General features: G+C 37.6%; 1 protein-coding gene across 5 annotated transcripts in view; it reads right to left on the reverse strand.

Annotated features, from left to right (window-relative positions):
- The window catches only part of CNKSR2 (connector enhancer of kinase suppressor of Ras 2), a 298887-nt gene extending 282572 nt beyond the window's left edge, over window positions 1–16315 (reverse strand). For 4 of the 5 annotated variants that reach the window (XM_021674795.2, XM_021674793.2, XM_021674792.2 and 1 more), the window contains exon 1: window positions 15758–16315. In XM_021674795.2, the coding sequence (XP_021530470.1) occupies window positions 15758–15821 (64 nt within the window). In that variant the 5' untranslated portion in view covers window positions 15822–16315. The remainder of the gene's footprint in view (window positions 1–15757) is intronic. The other variant, XM_021674787.2, reaches the window with a different exon arrangement.
- Window positions 16316–21514: the final 5199 nt, after the last annotated feature.

Genomic DNA, 21514 nt, shown 5'->3' on the forward strand with positions numbered 1-21514 from the left:
TCAGATGAGACTTTGGATTGTAGACTTTTGAGTTAATGCTGAAATGAGTTAAGACTTGGGAGACTACGGAGAAGGGATGATTACATTTTGCAATGTGAGAAGGACATGAGATTTGGGAGAGGCAAGAAGCAGCATGATATGGTTTGGATTTGTGTCCCCATCCAAATCTCATATCCAATTGTAATCTCCAATGTTGGAGGAGGGCCCAGGTGGGAGGTGACTGGATCATGGGGGTAGATTTCCCCCTTGCTGTTCTCATGATAGTGAGTGCTCATGAGACCTGGTTGTTTAAGTGTGTGGCACCTTTCCCTTTGCTCTCTTCCTCCTTCTCTAGCCATGTAAGATGTGCCTGCTTCCCCTTTGCCTTCTGCCATGATTGAAAGTTTTCTGAGGCTTCCTCAGTCATGTTTCTTGTATAGCCTGTGGAACTGTGAGCCAAATAAACCTCTTTTCATTATAAATTACCCAGTCTCAGGTAGGTCTTCATACAAGTAATGCAAGAACAGACTAATACACTGCCCTAGGTAAATATCTGCCTAAGGTAAATGTGTGTGCATATTTATACACACATTTATATATACAGCTGATTATCAATTAGAAACAATAAGATTTATTTACTTAAAAATTATGCCTTGTTTAACATTCTGACATAAATTACCTACAGAAAACAGAAACTACAATTAGAAGGAACACTGGGAGTCAAGCTTTGTTAACAACATTTAGAATAGCACACTCTTCTGTCTGAGAATTTAACTGCAAATTGTTTGGCATTAAGGTAAAATGAGAAGATGGAGCTAACTTTTGGTGGTCTCCATCCTATCCATGTACATTTAGTTTCTTTTTCTTAAACATATTTCTAATTAGCAAAAGGTAAAAAACGCTAATCAAAAGAGTAAATTTAATAGAATGAAAACAAAGTATAACATTCATTCAATTATTTTTCAAATCACAACAATATGTATTCATAAAATTTTTTAAAATGTTCACATGTGGAAAAGTATAAGGTTTACAAAAAAAAAGTAGTCCAGGGTTCATGATGCTGGGCCAGGGCCAATATTGTTTCCTGGAAGCATTTTGAGAATTGTGGGGAGTACTGGGTTATCACAATGATTAGGTTACTGAATGATGACTAGATCCATGGATGGAACAATCCCATGTAGTGAAGAACTACTCTATATCCCAAGTGCCCTTTTACATTTGAAAGACTTTATTATTAATACTTCCAGAGAGGCAAAAAAAAAAAAAAAAAAAAAAAAACTATTCATATATGAGATATAGCTTATCTTTTGGTATTACCAAATTTGAAAAATACTGTAATTTTTTATTTGAACAACTATTTAAAAATTTCAGAATCATTTTACATGTACAGAAAAGTTGCAAAAAAATAGAATAAAGAGTTCCTGTATACCCCTCACCCATATTCTCCTATTAGTAACATCTCACATTCCTATGGTACATTTAGTACAACTAAGGAACCAACCATGGTGTATTACTAATAAACTAAACTCCACACTATTTTTTTGATTACATTAGTTTTTTCCTAATGTACTTTTCTATTACAAGATCCTATCTAAGATGCCATAATATAACTAATCATCATGTCTCCTTAGCCTTTTCTGGTTTTTGAGTTTCTCACACTTTCCTTGTTATTAATGATCTTGACAGTTTTGAGAAGTATTGGTTGGGTATTTCGAAAAATGTCCTTAAATGTGGGCTTTTCTAATGTTTTTCTCATGGTTAGAAATGGGGGTAATGGGTTTTGGAGGGAGAAAAGAAAGACTACAGAGATAAAGAACCATTCTCATCATATCAATCATATCATATCATATCATATCATATCATATCATGGGTACATGCTGTCGACATGACTTATCACTGATGATGTTAACTTTGATCACTTGGCCAAGGTAGCAACTGCCAGGTTCCTTTACTGTAAAGTTATATGTTTCCCTTTTTTTTACACTCTACTCTGTGGAAACAAGTCACTAAGTGCAACCCACAATGAAGGAGTGGGGAATTAAGTGCCACCTCCTTGTGGTGGTGGTTAGGGAGTACGTATATAAATTATTTGTAATTCTTTACATGGAAGATTTGTCTCTTCTCTTCCATTTCTTTAATTATTCAGACATTTATTTTTATCAGTATGGACCCATAAATATATTTATTTTATATGCTGGGTTACAATTCAATACTATAATACTTTATTGCTCAAATTGTTCCAGCTTTAGCTATTGGGAGCTCTTTCAGATTGGCTTTTGAGTCTTTTACATGCCCTCATCATTGTGGTTTTTGAACATTTCCTTACTTTATGGCACTACAGGATGCTCCAGCCTCCTCTGCATATTCTCTACCCCAGCCCTAGAATATATCATTTGCCAAAAAGCTGTTTCCTTCACTCGTGGCTTTCAAATGGTCAATAGGAATTACTAGAATGGCATATCAAATGAGTCTGGTCCATTAACACTTCTTCTAATATTTGTTTTTACTTCATGGTCTATCAGATCACCTCTTCTTCCATTTTCTTATATACACTCTATGGAACAACTTCTAATCTTAATGCTTCTTTTAAATCCAGATATGTTCATTATAAGTAGGCAAAAATATCAATTATTTTCTTATCGTATAGTCATATTGAGTATGTATGTATAGAGATCCATATTATTTTATTATATATTTTTCTTTTTATTACAATAAGGACATCATAGTGAGTTCTTAAAAATTACATAAGTAGGTAGGTTATGTTATCTATGAGTTTTATTTCAGGGGATATTATATAACATCTGTTACGTAAAATCTCCAAAAAGATTGACATAGGAAAAAAGAATAAGCTAGACTACAATGTGTGCACCTGATTTGGATCCTGATCAAAGAAAAAAAAAACAAAAAGTGTTTGACATTGTAAAACTAGAAATTTTCACAAATAGATATTGATATTAAGGAATGAATGGACTGTGGTATGATAATAGTGTTATAGTTCCTCAGCTATTATTCTGCTGTATTTCTTTTCTTTTCTTTTTTCTTTTTTTTTTTTTGAGACAAGGTCTCCTCACTCCATCACCAGGCTGGAGTGCAGTGCTGCGATCACAGCCCACTGCAGCCCCAACTTCCCTGGCTCTGGTGATCCTCCCACCTCTGCCACCTGAGTTGCCGGGACTACAGGCATGCCCCACCATGCCTGGCTAATTTTTGTATTTTCTGTAGAGACAGAGTTTCATCATGTTGCCCAGGCTGATCTCAACCTCCCGGGCTCAAGTGATCTGCCCACCTCAACCTCCCGAAGTGCTAGAATTACAGGCATGAGACACTGCATCCAGCCTGTTGCTGTATTTATTTTTTATGTGTGTGCCTTAGCTTCCAGTATGAATATGTTTAAGAATAAGTAGCTTCATTTGAAAATCTAAAACATTAAATCAGATACATCTTAAAAATAATATAGATGGAGATTCATAGTATTATCATATTTAAACCAGACTGTTTTTTTTTTTTTTTTTTTTTTTTGAGACGGAGTTTCGCTCTCGTTACCCAGGCTGGAGGGCAATGGCGCGATCTCGGCTCACTGCAACCTCCACCTCTTGGGTTCAGGCAATTCTCCTGCCTCAGCCTCCTGAGTAGCTGGGATTACAGGCACGCGCCACCATGCCCAGCTAATTTTTTTTGTATTAGTAGAGACGGGGTTTCACAATGTTGACCAGGATGGTCTCGATCTCTTGACCTCGTGATCCACCCGCCTCGGCCTCCCAAAGTGCTGGGATTACAGGCTTGAGCCACCGCGCCCGGCCTAAACCAGACTGTTTTTTAACACAAGATGTCAATAATGATTTCAAAGAAAGTGATGAAATTCTCAAAAACATACCCAAACAAAATTAATTTTAATTTATATGAATTTTAAATAATAATGAGCAATTTAGGAGAAGAGGGTGCTTTATATAGTCAGAGAGACAAGACTAAGGTAACTTTAAAATATTTGGTAGCTTACCACAGTTCACAATTTTTTTTAAGGTTCTATTGTCCTGGGTATTGTAACAGCTTTTATAAAAAGTGAGAAACTTCAAACCATTCTCTCCACAAGTAAAGAACAATTTAAGTTATTTTCAATTATTTTAACACTTTCAGTCTAAAGCAAAGTCACCTTAATTCTTTCTATTAAAAGAAAGCAAGGAGAAACAGAAAATATCATCTTTGCATAACTTTGAACAAATCCTACTTTAAGTTCCTGCATATATACTAGAATATATATTTTTAAAACATATGCAAAATTATGTATATCACTTTAATATATAATGTAGATGGAACTGTACTTTTCATTACCATTTTACAATCTCTCCACTGGTCAAACATCTCTAATTCAACTTGACCACTCCATATTTTGCATTTATTTCACAATAGTTCTTTAACTAATTATGATTAAATTTCCTCTAGCATTTAAACTGCTTTTGTGATTCACTAAGCTTTCCTATCATATGACAATTTGGTCTATGATAAATGTTTCCAAACAAAACAATTTGAGGGATGAATTAACATTTTGTAGGTATCTAAGGGTTTCAGATCTGTAGGAACGCATCAAAAAAGAGTCTGCTGTTCAAAGAAACACTAGTGAAATGTAGGTAGCGAGGCTAACCACTGCTGAGTAAATCTGAACAAAATAACACTATTTCTGGTAAAATGTGATGTACTTATTAATGTCTATTATCAGGTACCACATGTTTTTATTAGCAATCCTTTGAGAACAAAACATCTCAGCACTGAGTTCGTGACAGTAGTGGTCAGGGTAGGTTTTTTTTTTTTTTTGCCTAGGTCCAGACTCAGCAGAGGGGAGCATCAAACTCTAGGAGTCACTTCAAAATAGAAAAGACTTTGTAGTCTTGGTGACACAAAGATGTGTGGCATCTTTGTCGCTAATGAAAGACCTATCCTGAGAAGTAGAAACAACTCATCATGCAGACACATATGCACACACACATCTTACTAGAAACCCAAAGGATGCAAAAACTATAGCCTACCTTACCAGATACTAGAGAAGCTAGGTCTGATGGAGAGGACATACACATCTTTGAAAGTATTTCCAGGATTCCTGTCATGTCACATCTACCTCTGCTAGAAAGGCAAGGTGGAAATATTAGGTATTTTGGAACCAATCAGAAATCAATACTTAAACACCTGCTTAATAAATATACAGGTATATAGCACAAGTCATTCAACATTTATTTCTAAGTAAAAATCTCTCTAAGCCAAAGTTCCTTCATCTGTAAAATATGGATTAAGTCCAACCTTTCAGGGCTAAGACAGCCATTAAATGTAATGTAGGGAAAGCACCTAGCACAGGACACAGTATGTAGTAAGCACTTAATAAATATTATCTATTATTAGTTCTGCCTCTGAATATTGCCAACAGAATATAATTTCTTCCTCTAAAAAAGTTGGCATTAATATGTGCTTACTATATACCAGGCATTGTTTTAAGTATGCCACAACAGAAAAATGTGGTAAAAGGCAGAAACACATTTTAGATTGGTAATTGTAGGTGATACCAGCATCCCTATTTTATAAAAAGGAGAAAACTTGGGAAAGTTACTTAAACTCTCCCTAAGATCACACAAGCTAAGAAGTTATAAAGTTGGATATAAACCCATGTATCTCGATTCCAAAATGCTCTTACCTGTACTATATTATATATTATGCCAATTTTTAAAGGGTAGAAAATTCAGATAATTTTGTAAAAGGTCAAATCTGAAAATAATTGTGTACATATCTGAATGGTGTCCTTTACCCACTAAATTGTAAATCCAATCTAATAGGGGAAAGGTTGACGTCAAACCTAATTTCACTGAACAGTGGTTCAATCTCTGTTGAGCTGCTTAACTTCTCTGTGCTTCACCTACAAAAAGGCGTTAATAACTCTCCCTTATCTCACTTTTAAAGATTACTAGTAATAATACAATGTGAAGTACATGATACCTTTCCAATTTGGGTGAATGAGAAGAAGAACCAAGCTGTATTAAATAATGTTTGCAAAAATACTCCAAAAAATAAAAACTGATGATTCTAAGTATTCAGCAATTCTAACTAAAAATACAACTCCTTTCTAACTAGCATATTTTCAGCATGTAAGTGGCTCCTGGCAAAGTGTAGTACAAAAGCATTGTATTCTCCAAGGTCAAACAGTTCCTTTCCAATGCTGTTTGCATTATTAGATTGATCAGCAAACCCTTCCTTTGCATATTAAGAGTAATCTTCAATAGGAGCACATTAAAATGATTATAATTCCCAAATAAACAGAATATGAATTAACAGGTTTTTATCATAAATAAACTCAAAGCATTATATCTAGGGACACTGGAAAGAAAAATCATCTAACCCAAATAATCTACAGAACTAACTACTTTGTGTGTGTGTCAATTCAACATCAAACTGAAAGCTCTGGTCTGACAGCTAGAAGTCAACAGATCAGGCTTCTGGATAAGGAAGCCTTGTTTTTTTGATTTAATGCAACATTGGTGCCAACAGAAACTGCCACAAAGCTCATCCTGGCACCAATATAAAGGGAAATGGGGAAGGAGCACCTAGCCCTGCCATATCATGCTAGCCTTGTATCACATCAAATTTGGTTTCTATGTAAGTTCTAGCAGGCCGGGAGGGAAACTAGCAACTGGGCTACTACATGTCTGTTTTGAGCATCATGAGCAAAATCTCTACACTTTCTCTGTTATATGTATTTAATATCCCAATGGCCTGTTTTGAAAACCAAAATACAAATGATTTTCACAAAATTAAAATATCGATTTTCCAAAAAAATATACTAAACTCCTTTATACATATAAAAAACACACCAAAATTAAAACAAAAAGTCACCTAGTGTTGTTAAAACTAATCATTCAGCAGTATTATTGAACGCCAGGATTTTAAAGGTTTTTACTAATAAATTACATTGTTAACTATAACTAACTTACTAGAAAATGGATTATTTTATGATCTTTGGTAAACAAGTTGAAAAAAGTAAAATCCAGGATTTAAGCTAGGCTTCCATTGATTTGTTGTAGTTATTACTTAAGAAAACATGTTGCAAGTCTGTTTTAAAAATAGCAGCTGTATCAAGAACAAAACAAAAAGTTCAGACAAATACCAAAGCCAATGATATTGGGTAACATGTTAAAAGGCAGCTAATTTAATAAGGTTTCTTCTTATCTACCACTGTATCTAAACAATAGCCAATCTATCTAATTTCTAAGAACATTAATGTCAAGTAAACATGTAACAGCCATGTATGTTATACTTGATATTATGTAACAATATTTTTATCATGGCAAGCTCTCGTATATTGATGTCAGTGCAAGTTTTGGTTTACTAAATAAATCTTGGTTTTTACAATAATTTTATGTTGTGGTAAAGTAGTCAACAGATGAACAAAGAATGCTAAAACAGTTATTACTGTACTTTAGTAAAATTTAAAATTCAATTAATTTATACAAATAGCAACATACTTTTTTTCCTGAAATTGCAAGAGTAAGATAATGAAAACTTCCATTAGAATTAATGATTGCAATTAAAATTGAAATCAAACAATAAATACATCTGTAAAGTTCAGAAATTCTATCTTATAGGTGTTTGTAAGTCAAATCAGGGCACAATTGCAACCCACTGTTTTGCAGTACTAGCTAGAGCATTTAAGCCTGATGATGTTTTAGAAAGAATTAACAAACTGGCATGCCTAGTAAGACCTTTACAATTTCACTTATACTAATTTGTATTTTAATGATTCTAAATTGGGGGGAGGCAGGCTTTATTAGAAAAATCTAGGTAATTTGCCTACCAGTGATTATCCAGCAGCATGTAATTCACAGAAAATCCACTTGAGGCACCTGTATTTAGCAAACTATGCTTTACAATAATTCTGGACATATGTTCTTAACAAGTAGCCTTCAAAAATTAGTAATGATAAACTTACATGTAGTTTTTAAAGCTTTCTGTTTTTCAAAATCAGAGGGAAGAATGAAAAATTACACAATAAAATGTTGATTTAAGATGTACCTTTAACTATCTTAATTGTATTCTTATTAATAAAAATGCAAATTGAACACTAAATATAATAAATAAGATAATGGTTTCATTAAGCTCAAGAGGTGTTTTTCCATTTTATCTTCCTAATTAACAAATAAAGGATATTCTCACAACAGAAAAATGCATTTTAAATTTTTATATGAGCTTTTTGTTTTTATTTTTATAAGAAAACGAACCTAAGACATTTTATCAATTTCACTCTATCATGCTTTCTAAAATACAGAGAGTTCTTTTAAAAATACCAAAATGAAGAAACAATTAGAAAATTTGAATGAAGGGAAATAAATGCTTAGGAGAAGGAGTATGTTTTAATGTTTTAATAAGTATTTGCTTATCATGTTGTCCTATTAAGTGACATTAGTAAATAATATTTATACCATATTTATATTACTTATGGCATAAATACAAAAGTGTTATTAATTTACTGAAATTATTAATATTTTATAACAAAATGAGTTCAAACCATGATTTGTATCTTTGAATTGGCTAGAGCACTACAACTATGAGACACGGATAAATCAACCATACTTCCACTGTGTTCTGGCACACAATATGCAAGTCCGCACTGAAGTACCCATTTCAGCATTATAAGGGACTTTACGTGCATTGTCATTTAGGAAAGCAGATTTGCTGACAGACCAGTAATCTGTGAATAAATTAATTTATTCTTTCCCTTGACAAATATTTTCTAAGTGCCTATTTTATACCAGGTGCTTTTTTACACATTGGTACAAGAAACAAATGGGGTCCCTGCCCTCATCTAGTGGGGGAGTTAGACATCAATCAAATAACCATCCAAATTAATATAAAAATAAAACTGGTGAATGGGACACGGGAGATATACATGGTACTAGGACAGCATATAACTGAGGATTTGATGTGATTTAACAAATCTGAAAAGGCTTTCCTAAGGTGGATGAGAAAAAGCCTAAGACCTGAAGGATGAGTAGAACTTAACTAGGTGAAGAGGGATGAGGGAACATATTAAGTGCAAATGCCCAGTGGTGAGCAAACAGTAAGGACGGTGAGACAGCCTATATACTTGGTGCTGGGCATGACGCTTACCTCATAGGCAATAACCAAAGCTTCAAAGGTCTTATAGGCCATGTTAAGGACTTTGACCTTTATCCTAAAAACAATGAAAAGTCATTAAATTGTTTTCAACTGATGAGGGTAAGACCTGAGAAAACGAGATCCATTGAGATTCATTTTCAAGGAATTCATCCTGACTGCAGGTGTACGGATCAAAGAAATAAACAAAATTAAGATGCTATAATTATCATGACCTTGACTGAAAAAGGTCATTATTTTGTGCCTTGCACTAACAGGAAGAAAAGGGAAACAGAGTACATTAATTTTACCTTTTCTAAACTCAACCACCACTTCTCCAACTTTTTCCACTGATGCATCTGTAATTGCTCAAAAGAGAGTACCATAACCCTGGGAGGACTGGAGAATACAGCTTTAAACAGCCTGCTGCAAGCCTAAAATTCTGGTTAAGTCTCTGGTCTCATCTTTGAAATAATGCCAATTTAGTTTTCTATATCATGAATATAATATCCATGTTTGTTTTAATATAATGCTTAAAAATTCTTAGTAAAAAAAAAAAAACACCTCTTTGGCTTCTGGCTTCTTTTGATCATTTGGCTTCCACAAACACAAAAATATACCATTTTGAGGAACACAGGCCTATGCTATTCATGAAAACTGTGAATTCACTCAATGAATGTTATTCAACACAATGATTCCACATTGAAGACTATACTTGTTCTTTAATCAGATACTAAATAATGAAAAAGCTATAAACAAAAGTTTTTGACTCCACTTTTTTCAAATTACTTGATCCTCCCTTCCCCCTCGCCCCTTTTCTAAAATTAGTACAAATGATCCATTATTTTAGTACTCTTTATAGAAGCTAATAACTTTATTCTTCACAATAAGCCTTACGTGTGAGGTATTGAAGGGAAGACACATAGAAATCTAAAAGTCATTAAGAACAAAGTGAGGCCGGGTGCGGTGGCTCACGCCTGTAATCCCAGCACTTTAGGAGTCCGAGGCGGGTGAATCACTTGAGGTCAGAAGTTCAAGACCAGCCTGGCTAAGATGGTGAAACCCCATCTCTACTAAAAAACACAAAAATTAGCCAGTGTTGGTGGTGGGTGCCTGTAATCCCAGCTACTCGGGAGGTTGAAGCATGAGAATCACTTGAACTCAGGAGGCAGAGGTTGCAGTGAGCCAAGATCTCACCACTGCACTCCAGCCTAGGTGACAGAGTTAGACTGTCTCAAAAAAAAAAAAAAAAAAAGAAAAAGAACAAATTGAGCCCTAATCTAGGGTTGCTCTGTTCTAAATAAAAATGATAATTTATCATTGCTTTAAGAACAGTATTAATATTTAAAAGTCTATTTCCATTCTTCATATAAGAACTTGGATCAGTAAAATTCGAAATATCTAACAACATAATGTTAATGATTTAATGAATCTTCAGAATAATTCATTTTAACATTATTTTGAAATTATTCCTGAGAAACAGATTTGAAACAGCTGTACCAATTCAATACACATTCTTTGTGGGCTTATTTTTGGCAGCTAAAGTTTTATAATGTGGCATTTGTTTAAACTCAGGACATGATGAGAGTTTTATTGTCTTTGTGAAATGCAGATTTGTTCTTGTACTTCTGTGCCACCTACTCATGATCCTCCCTCACTTTCCCTCTACTGCCCACCTCTCTTCTTCATCCAAACAAATCTAGATACAACCCCCCTCTAGTTAATAACCCCATCTCAACGCTAGAGTTTCTTACTGTGCTGCTACATTTAGTACATATACCTCTTAGATTATGTCTTAATTAAATAAGTAGCTTAAGTAGTTGTTAGAACCCCACCCTCCCCACAGACCCCTTCCTGATTTAATAAAATTATCATCTTCTCTTTCCAATAGTGCTTATATACATAATGCAGCCTTTAAAAAATTACCACGTGTGCTAGTTGGTACCTGTCTCTGTGTTGGCCTAAGTTTGTAAATGTAATTACCATCCCTTACAGAGGCTAATTTCCCCAAAGCAGAGAATAATTAATTTAAAACAAACAATCCATTAAAGCACCTTCCATGCAGAAGCACTGAGAAAATAATATCTATGGAGCAAATATATCCACATAAATATACACCTTATTCCTAATCTGCACTAAATCCTGAGTGTCACCTTAAGGAGCAAATGTTAATGACACTATAAGAAAAATGGCATTTCTTGGGAACTAAATTCCCCACATGGGAAAGATAAATTTCTTCTTTACATAAAATGACAAGAATCCCTGTTCCCCAAAAAAAGTCAAATCCAAAGTAGACGACTGTTGGTGCCAATTTAGCTACTTTTCAACTGAAAAAAATACCCTAGTTTTTCAAAAGGAATTGATACAACCAATTTGATTACTTAAGTTTATTTGTAGTTCCTTCCAGAAAATTATTTCCAATCTCCCTCTCAAGACAGCTTAACTCAAAATTTTGAAATTTTCCTTTATTTAATAAAGACAAATTTCAACCTCAGCTCTGGGTCCTATGAAAGGAAAAAAGAATTACTAAAGAACATTGTACCTGTCAAAACATCTTTGCCTTATCAGATACATTCTCCTTCACAGCATTTAACTGTTATACTGACTAGACTTTATATAATCACTACATTTTCCTCTATTATAGGGTTGTATACAAAACACTGACTTTGGTTTTTATACCTAAAAGAATGTATTTTATTTTCTGTCCTCAAGATGGCTGAGTCATCAGGACAGAAATTAGAAGTCAGAGGATGCCTCCTGAAGAAATGATTTATAGTAAACAGGAAAGAATACAGCAGTTAATTGTGGAATGGGTTGAGAAAAGACTATCTTAAAAATTTAGATTATTTTAACAATCATAATAATACAAAATTGGCGGAAGCTAAATCACAGAGATGGTAAGAGAAGACCAGCAAAATGGGGCCTATTGGTTAACTCTGAAAAATCATAATCATTTTATTTGACCCAGAGAGATTAAAGATCACTGGAAGGATGTAATGTAGGGAGCTGAGTCCTGGAAAAATAACTATCTTAGTCATGTGGATATTTTAAATGAGTTTCAGAGTTGGAAAAGATGTAAGAAAAAAAATTGGAATGACTGGGTGTGACATGGAATAGGAAAATTGATAATAAAGTTAATAGCAGGGGCCCTAAAGCATTCAGAGGTTTTTGTTGTATTTCAGTGGGCAAAAAAGTAGAGGTCTGGGGACTCAAACAACTGCAGATTATGAAATATTTCCAGGCCCTGCAAGTGAACAGATAGGAGCTGAGAAATAATTTATTTTAGAGTAACAGACTGAGCAAAAAATTAGAACAATTATTGGCCTACTTTTCTGCCTATGGCTTTTTCTAATAACTCATTTGCCTTTATTTACCTTGAAGAGAGTTTATGCTTTAAAATACAAAAACTATAAGAGGATTGGATACAATTTCCAATTGAAGAAGGTTAGTTTCAAATGCTAAATTACGAGTATTTGATTTTCTCCAAAAATATTTTTTATAAAATTAATTTTAAAAATTAATTTGAAGATCTATAAGGTATCTCCAAATAGCCAGAAGTACTGTCAGGATAATTTGGGATATAGCTACTTATTTTACTGACTCATAAGGGGTTCATGTATTTACTGGAAATAACATTGACACTGTGTCATATCCAATTTTTATTGTCAATAGAAAATTTGGTGAGTATTTGATTTTACAAATAATGAAGTTGGTGAGCAAAAGAACGTAAGGATTTTCTTATCTTTACAAATAATAATATATAAATTTTATATTTCCATCTCCCTCAAATATTTTAATAAAAATTAATCAAAATGAATCCATTTATACATCATCAAAATTGCAATGTATAAATTGTCCCTCATAAATAATTTTGAATATATGCCACTAAAGCTTAATAATCTTGTCAGCTTTTTTTCCCCTTCATTTCCCTCTCTGGGACTGAATTTCTATACCACTTCTATAAATTGTCTAGAATCATAAATATATGGCCATTCCTATTCTTATACACTTAGTGATTCTTATTCTGTTTAGTGAAGAGAAAAATACCCTAGAATGTACCTTACTAAACAGTTATATGGTGACTAGCTGAAAGCATATGCTATATGCTTTCAATGTTAAGGATGATGAAACTGTCTCACTAAGAGCATCCTCTGAACAACTCTCACAGTGTTGCAGTTGTTCAAGAGTCTTGTTCATTCTTTGGGACTGCCTTTACAACACTATATATTATACAACACTAAATGAGGTTTAGCCATCTCAAAGCTACAGCCTAAATTAGCAGCTGACTTCTAAACATTACTGCATTACTGCAGGATGAAAAATATTTTTAAATGTCCTTTGTTAAACTTCATTTGGGGAAAAGGGCAAAGAGAAAAATTAAGGTAACAGTGTAAGTTACAAGTTGAGGAAATGTTTGGTTCATTCAACTTTTTAAAAAATCTCATATGTGTACAGAGATACACAAACTCTCTCGGCACCAATTAGTCTTTTCAAATAGCTCTAAAATGCGTCACCAACAGGTATGAAAACAAGGTATTCGACTTACATATAAAAAATGTTTCAAATTACAGCTAATAATGTTAATGTAACTTCAAAGAAGCTGCAATTTAGGCTAGAAAGATTTTTAAAGGACTAGTATACTGAACAACTAATAATGTGTGTCAGAATATGTGCATCATATATTGTACTTGCTTCAGTGGATCTAAACTATGGAGAGAGGGGAAACTGCAAGAATCTAGCTGGGAGGGTGGGAGGTGGAGATTGAATATGCAGCACTCACTACAGGCATCATGGGAATTTTTGAAAGGTAGTCTATGAAGGTAATCAGACTCCCATAGAGCCAAGATAGCTTGTCTTTTAATATTTCAGCAACAGACTCAAACTAAAGTAACCTTTTAGAGAAATTCAAAGAAAGGGTTTTTAATTAAGCATTGTTGCCTCCTGCATACGCTCTGACTCTTTCTTCCCTGAGAAACAGAGAAGGTGGAGAGTGAGGAGAATTGGTGGGAATCTAAGATACTGGAATTTCAATAGCAGATTATATAAAGAGAAAAAGCAGCAGAAAAGATGAGCCACTGCAGGACTTTGTCTTAGTCATCTTTATATCCCCTATGGCACCTTAGCCCAATGCACTGCACACAGTGGGGGCAGTCGATAAATAATGAATTAGGTTTAATTCAATTCACTCACATTTGTACTGTGCTTTGCAGTTACAAAGCAGTTTCCACATATTAGAAAAGAAAAGCAAATGAGGAATAAAGGGGCAAGTAAGGGAATAAACGGAAAGCAAAATAAAGAAAAATCCACAAGAATAAGCAAGCGGCAGAAAAAGCTGGGGAAAAGAATGGGCAAAAAAATTCAGTTTCTCCTTGTCCCTCTCAATCCCTCCCAATCACCTCACCTTTTGTTCTAAATTATATGGAGCTTAAAAAGTCTGACTGTTAAGCAAGCCCAAGAAGGGGCTCTTTCATCGTAGGAACGGGCATTTTCGGAGATAAACCTTAGGTCCCTGACTGATCTACCTAGAGTTTGCTCAGGTACGACCTCGAGCAAAGCGCTAACATTTCCCAAGTGTGGCCACGGATCCTTTATTCCATTCCCTTTCATCCATCTCCTTTTTAATTCCCAAAATCTTAGGGAAGAGTTGAGGCTGGGGATCCAAGGGGTTGGTGGGTGAGGGAGTCCTCTACAAGTCCCTTAACTCAGACAACAGAGGGAGGTAGTGAGGCAGGAAAGCCCAGGGATTAAAGAAAAAGCTCACGTTTGCGATTAGGAGGGCGAGTGTCTATAACTGTGGTTATTATAAATCACCAGGGGTAAAAAGGGGGGAATCTTCAAGATGGAAGAAATGTGAAGGTACTTGAATGCGCATCACCTCACACCTAGCTTTGAGCCCTTAATAAAAAGCCGTAAAGTCCAAAAGCACGGTCCAAAACCTCAACTGGCTTGAAAGGGAGAAAGCAGAGAAGGCAAAGGATGCGAGGGGATGCACTGGCGGGAGCTCACAGACATCAGCGAGGATGCTGTCCCAGGGGAAGCATGTTTTCCTCCCCCCTAAAGTAGCACATACCCCCGCTCTGAGCATCCTCAGCCAAACCTGGGTGTGGGGGACGCCAGGCTCCAAATGGGGGCGGCCGCGTCCTGACCCCATTATGCGGGCTAAAAGTTGCTTGGGAGAGTTGGCGATGGGGAAGGCACCTGGCAAGGGCGGCCGCCCAAGGGGGCATCAGCTTTCCCAGGAACAAAGGGTCCAGGGAAGGGCGATCAGGGGGGCAGGTCCTGGGGTAGTCCACCCCAAGCTGGGAGATAAGGGTTGCCACGTCCTCCTGGTCCGGGGGCACTAAGGGGAGCGCGGAGTACGCAAAATGCGCTGGCATTCCGCCTCCCGGCTTCCTGCCTCCAACCTGGTGGCGCCCGCTGCCCTCTAGCTCTCCGGTCGCTCCGCGCCCCACTAGCTGGAGACAAAAGGAGACCGGGACCTCAGGCCCCTGCCAGTCCCGGAGGACCCCCCTAGTCCCCCGCCCCGATGAGCACGACGATCAGCCACTGGTAGCCGCGGTGGAGGGCTCTGGTGCGGCGGGCGTCCTCTCCTAACCTCGCACTGGTGCCCCGCGCCCCAGTGCCGCCTCACCCTCCCTGCAGCAGGCATTACCTTTCATCCAGTCCACTACTTGACTCGGAGACCATTTGCTCACCGGTTCCATTATCAGAGCCATGGGTACGGGGTCGGTCGGTTCCGTGGGGAGCGCGGAGCTCAGACACAAAACGAACTCAGCAGCCCGAGCCGCCCTCAGGTGGGGTCCCTTGCTAGCCGCAGCCTCCCTGGGCGGGCGGCGCGGAGAAAGCTGCTTTTGTGTGTCGAGTCTCGCGGCTGTAATGCCTCTTAGCCAACAGCTGGCAGGAGCGGCGACGGGGAGGGAAACGTGCAGGAGTCGTGGCTCCGCGCCGGGTCGGCTCAGTTCCCGCTAAGGCGGCGGCGACGGCGGCGGCGGCTGCTGCTGCTGCGGCTGCTGCTGCTGCTGCTGCTGCTGCCTCCTCCACTCCGCTTGGGTCTCGGTCCCTACCGAGCTTCAGTTCATGGCTTGAGCTGCTGAGGGGTCGCGTCACCGAGGGAAGGAGCCTCTGCCGCACGCCCTCAGCCAACTTGCCCGCTCGCCTCACGCGCGGGAGTGAAGCCCCCAGCACGACTAGCTGCCCGGCGGAAATGACGAGGGGCCTCCTGCCACCCAAAATATCTCTCCGCAGCCCTCCGGTGCCGGGCGCGCGCGCCACTAGCCCCCCGCCCGCTCGCTGCCGCGCGGTTCCGCCCCCAGGGCCGACGGCAGGCGCGCGAAGCGCGTGCGCGTGCGCGTGCTGGCACGAGGCCGGAGCCCAGGGTCTGTCTGGCAAGCACACAGGTGCCAGCAGCTCGCAGCCTGGCGTTCCCGCTCTAGGGGCCGTCCGTGAACAGAGGCGCGCGAGGTGCGCGTGCGCGTGCGCGTGCGCGGAGGCGGTTGCTGCGCGAGGCAGAGGCAGAGCCCTGGGTCGGTCAATCAGGTGCGGGCCGTTTGAGCACGGCTTTGTGAGGCCTCTGAGGGGACCCGGCGGTGGCGGCCACGGCTGGAAGGGCCTCCCACCAGTTGAACTTCGACAGCTGAGGCAGCTGAGGAGGTATCTGCGGCCCCACCACCGAGGGGAGGGGGACACCACTGAGCGCGAGGGTTACAGCGAGAGCCTGGGCTTTCCTGGCTCTCGCTTTGGCCTTCGCCCTCCCCGCTGCTGAGTGAGCTCCGGAGGTGATTCCCGAGACCCGCGTACGCCTGCGGAGACAGAGGCGTGGATCCCCGTGGACGAGAACGGGGTTCCGCCATCCAGAAACGCTGCTAGTGCTGTCTTCCGGGGGTGGTGAGCGGGTCCTGGGAAGTCAGGCGTTGAGGCTGTCACCTGCCAGCTGCTGGTTATGGTGATCCTGAGACAGATTCTGCCCCAAGTACCATTTTAAGAGGCTCTGTTTCAGGTTTTCGGCCAACTCCTCTAAAGTACCTGTTTTGGAGGATGTCATTTTGTCTTCGATATTCTTATAAATAAGAACCGAAGGGCAACACTGGGATTTAAAATGAGTGACAAATTGTAAACATTTTTCAAAACTCATTTTCTTCAAAAACCATACACAGGCTACTATGCAACCGTTAGTAAAATACAGTTTGCCTAAATGAGGCTTCACTTTAAAAGACAAATATTCCTAGAGTGTAGATGCAAACTCCCTACCACCATTATAGGCGTTTTCTCTGTATCGTTGTTAAATAGGTCCATTAAGTAAAAGAGAAACTTTTAAAATAAGCATTCCAGTAATGTCAATAGGTTTTGCAAGTTCTTGTGGTAATACATTTTCTCTTGTTCAATTTTATAAGATGCAGAAATGTCATGTTCTTCAACTGGTGTTGAGTTGATGACACCCCTCCCCACATACACAGACAGCTAAAACCACAGTAGTTAAAATACTGTGCCGTCTTTAACTGCTGTTTTAAATGCTAGTGATAGAGAACAAGTAAAATTTAAGATGGCCTATATTTAGGCTTCTTTATTTTTCTAACTATCCAAACTTAAAAGTATACGCAGAATTTTGGAAAGACATTTAGATAATTATCTAGACAAGCCTATACTCAGAGGACACAGAAACAACACCTTCCTTTCATAATCCAGATCATGGTTGTGACTTACAATTTTTTCTTGGCTGACCAGGTGTGAAAGGTATTATATTTCGGAGTGCTTACATTCCAATAGAGTCTAAGGACATTACATCGATATTTCTAGAAAAGACTGTTTTCAGTGTCAGTAATTTAAGGAGTAGTTTTATATATATTTTTGAAAAATGTAATGGATACATGATGGGGCTTCAGCCATAGGGAGATGTTAAAAGTAATTTTATCAAAATAATACTGCTAATAATAACAATGAATATTGAGCATGTTGCTAACTCCCTTACATATATTTTATCCTCTGAAACAGCTCATCATTAGCCACATTTTACAGATAAGAAAACCCTACCTATCACATTCACTTCCTATCTCCAAACCTGTTAAACATAATTCAATAAATGTTGGATAAATTAATGAATAAGGCTTAAAAACGTAATTTATCTGAGGTCATGATGCACCAAGTTAAGGTGATTCCAGAATGTGAACTTCTAAAACTAGCAAAAAGATTTCTATCAGTGTCACAAAATGAACAGTATGAGTGATGGAAAGTTCATTGAGTATTAACAGAGTATGTCTCATCAGTAGTTACTACAAAGAGGTGTGACAGTCACCCTGAGTGTTCCCTGACCAGAATCTAAACAGCAACTCTGAGAATGAAGGAAATGACAAAATTTGACTGACACACCAAACTGCACCTTAAGGCTGGGCTTGCAGGACAAGCAACCATACTGTGCAAGCAGATTCAAAGTGAAATATTGCTTGCTTAATGAGTGGAATATCAAAACAAATGTCAAAGACCAGGATGCAGTAAAAATAAAATAGATGTGTATTTCATGAAAAGACCAGTGCCAAGGAAGAGGGGGAAACAGGATCTCAGAGAAAGATTTTGAGGAAGACCCTAAGTCAGAATTCAGTCATATATGTTCTCCTCTTATTTATGTTGCAGTAAGGAATTAATTTGGTCTAATCACCTAACATTATTTAAAAAATATATGTCTAAGAACTAATAATGACTGAACCAAAATGTAGGTGTGGAGTTATACAGCCGAATAGATTTTACCAACACCTTAAATATTTGCCCTAAATCCTTCTCCCCGAGGTTTCCTTTACAAAACAGCATTTGCCTTTGATTTTGACAATATGATAGGCATTAAATACTTCATTTAATTTGTTCAGAACATACTGGCTTTTTCAAATATTCTTGATTTGGGGGGAAGAAAAATAAAAGGATTAAATCCTCATTGCCTTCACTCTTTTATTCTTAACTACAAATGACTCAGCTAAACTTTCCTGCATTTCTCCTTTCACAACTTTTCAAATAAAGTAGGTTTTTTTTTTTGCTTGTTAGTCAAAATGTTAATGTCTCGTTCCATTTTTGTAAGTGTAGTGTAATGTGATTATATACAGACTTTAGCAGCTTATTTTTGCTTTCTCCTAATGCAAAATACAGTCTCAAGATTAGGAGAAAGTATGTTATCATAAAATACATACTAAAACATAATGCACTAAATAGTATGATGTCACACTTACTTCAATAGTCTAGGTATAAAAGAAAAACTGATCATTGGAAGCAGTCTTCGATTCTTTTTGGAAGCAGAAGAGTAGAAATATTAAATTAATTGAAAATATAACTTGTGAACTATTTGCACCCATATCAAAATGAATCACTTTAAATGATCTTTTTATTTTAAAAATAATCTCAAGTCAATTTATGGCACTAGTTGTTATAGTTTGGTCTTTTCTAATCTTCTTCCTCTAGATTTCACAAGTCTCTTGACCAAAATATTATGTTAAGGTTTTATAGTAAAAGTAGTGATTTTAATTAGCTTCGATATGGAATTTGCAAATGGTTTTCTAACTAGACTCTGGGTGCTCAAAAGATCTGACTTTTAGAGGTTAGGTCAGATAGGGAGGGAGCATTCAACTGGGAGAAGGACCTTCAAGCCTTTGTCTCTTTGGGGCCAAGGAAAGGAGTAAAAAATAGGAATGTTTCTTCTTGAGCTGCACGCTTAGTATCTCTGACCCCTACGTTGTCCAACCTAGAGTATCTTATAGGGGCCATAATTTTCACTTAGTGTTTTTTCCTGCAAAGATGCTTGCTCTGCATCAGGCCTCAGACTTGTCGTATAAGACATATTTTACTGTTTTTAGTTAACATTTAGGTAAAATGTCTTGCATAGCTCTTTCTGGTGGTTTTCCTGGTTTGCTTAGATTTCGTATTTTTTGCTATAGCTTTCTGTTTGATTTTTTAGAATTCTTGCCATTTTAATGAGTAATATTGTATCAAACTATTTTATCTCTTTTATCTGTTGTCTTTTAATGGGTAGTGAGACGTGACAACACAGAACAGCTGTGAGGGTAGTCCATTACCTAAAATAGAGGAAAGGATAGGAACCTCCTTTTTCCACTTATTTTTGCCCAGACCTTTCCTATAATTTCAAAAGCTGGTGTTCTATGCTCACCCAAACTGTATCCCTTGATCAGAAAAAATTAGGCATTTCTGGTAAGACTAGTAAACAAAACACATTATTCCCAAAAACAATATGTAAAACTTGCTCCAGGGAAATTTTAGCAAAATTTCTGAAACAATTTCTTTGCAGTGTAATCCAACTAACAGCTATGAATTAAGAACCAAAGCCTCTGATATAACCAACTACTAGATAGCAATCTGTTTAAGCTTCCAATCATCAGAAAAGCAAGTAGAAAGAGACCTTAACTGTAAATGGGCCTTCAGTGCACTGCCTTGGGCCAAATCTCCCTCTAGATTAACAGGGAGAAACACCCAGAGAGGATAATTAAATTAGTAGAATCCTTTCTTTGCTGTTCTGCCTCTAGGGTAAACTGTATTACATCAAGCCATATCCTTTCTTGACCAAGATATACAGCAATACTCCCTGGGTGAGGAGAAATTGGCTTGAGTTGAGGTTATCCCAATAGGGTTTTATAGGGCTCTTTATAGGGCTCCTCCCTGCTGCATTAATCACAATCTAATAAAAATCTCAGAGCCCACCAAGATTAGGAAACCTAGCTTTCTTAACACATAAAGCCCTAGCCCACCAGGGAAGTTTTCAATGCACTTGTCAGCCATAATAACAGGCATATAAACTCACTATTCAACAAACATTTCTTTGAGCACAATGTGCTACTCAAGTTGTAGCCTTTGATCAGAAAAATTAGCTTGATTTTGTGGACGCAAAGATGACCAAGATTTTCATAGACTGGTAGCAGAAACAGAAACATTTAGTTAATTTAATAGTGTAATGGGATATGTGCAATGATAGATGTGTCCAGTGATAATGTGAAGAGAGGTACCTAGCATCTGGGAGGAAGACTATATGGAAAGGATAATGCCTGGATTAGATTTTAAAGGATGACAGCCAGGCAATAGTGCAGAAGCAAGTTTATAGGCAGAAGTACAGTGCAATCAAAGTTATATAGCACTATATATAGGTACCTGGATTGCTGGCATTAAAAACCAAAGCAAGATGTAACAGGAGATGAGGTGGGAGGGATAGGCAATAGCCAGATTATAGAAAAAATCAAACTGTCCAAGATAGAGCCATTTAAGGATTTTAAGAAATGGAGTAACTTGCATATTTACATATTTATGTTTTATGTAGTCTACTCTGGCAACCATGGAGAAAACAGATTCAAGAGAGATAGGATGCAATTAGGAGACTGTGGCAAAAGACGTGAACAGATGACTAAGGTCAGAAATAGGGCAGTGGAGG

Source organism: Aotus nancymaae, unplaced genomic scaffold, assembly GCF_030222135.1.
Source record: "Aotus nancymaae isolate 86718 unplaced genomic scaffold, 86718_ANA_hifiasm-v0.15.2.pri h1tg000058l, whole genome shotgun sequence".
Taxonomy (NCBI): domain Eukaryota; kingdom Metazoa; phylum Chordata; class Mammalia; order Primates; family Aotidae; genus Aotus; species Aotus nancymaae.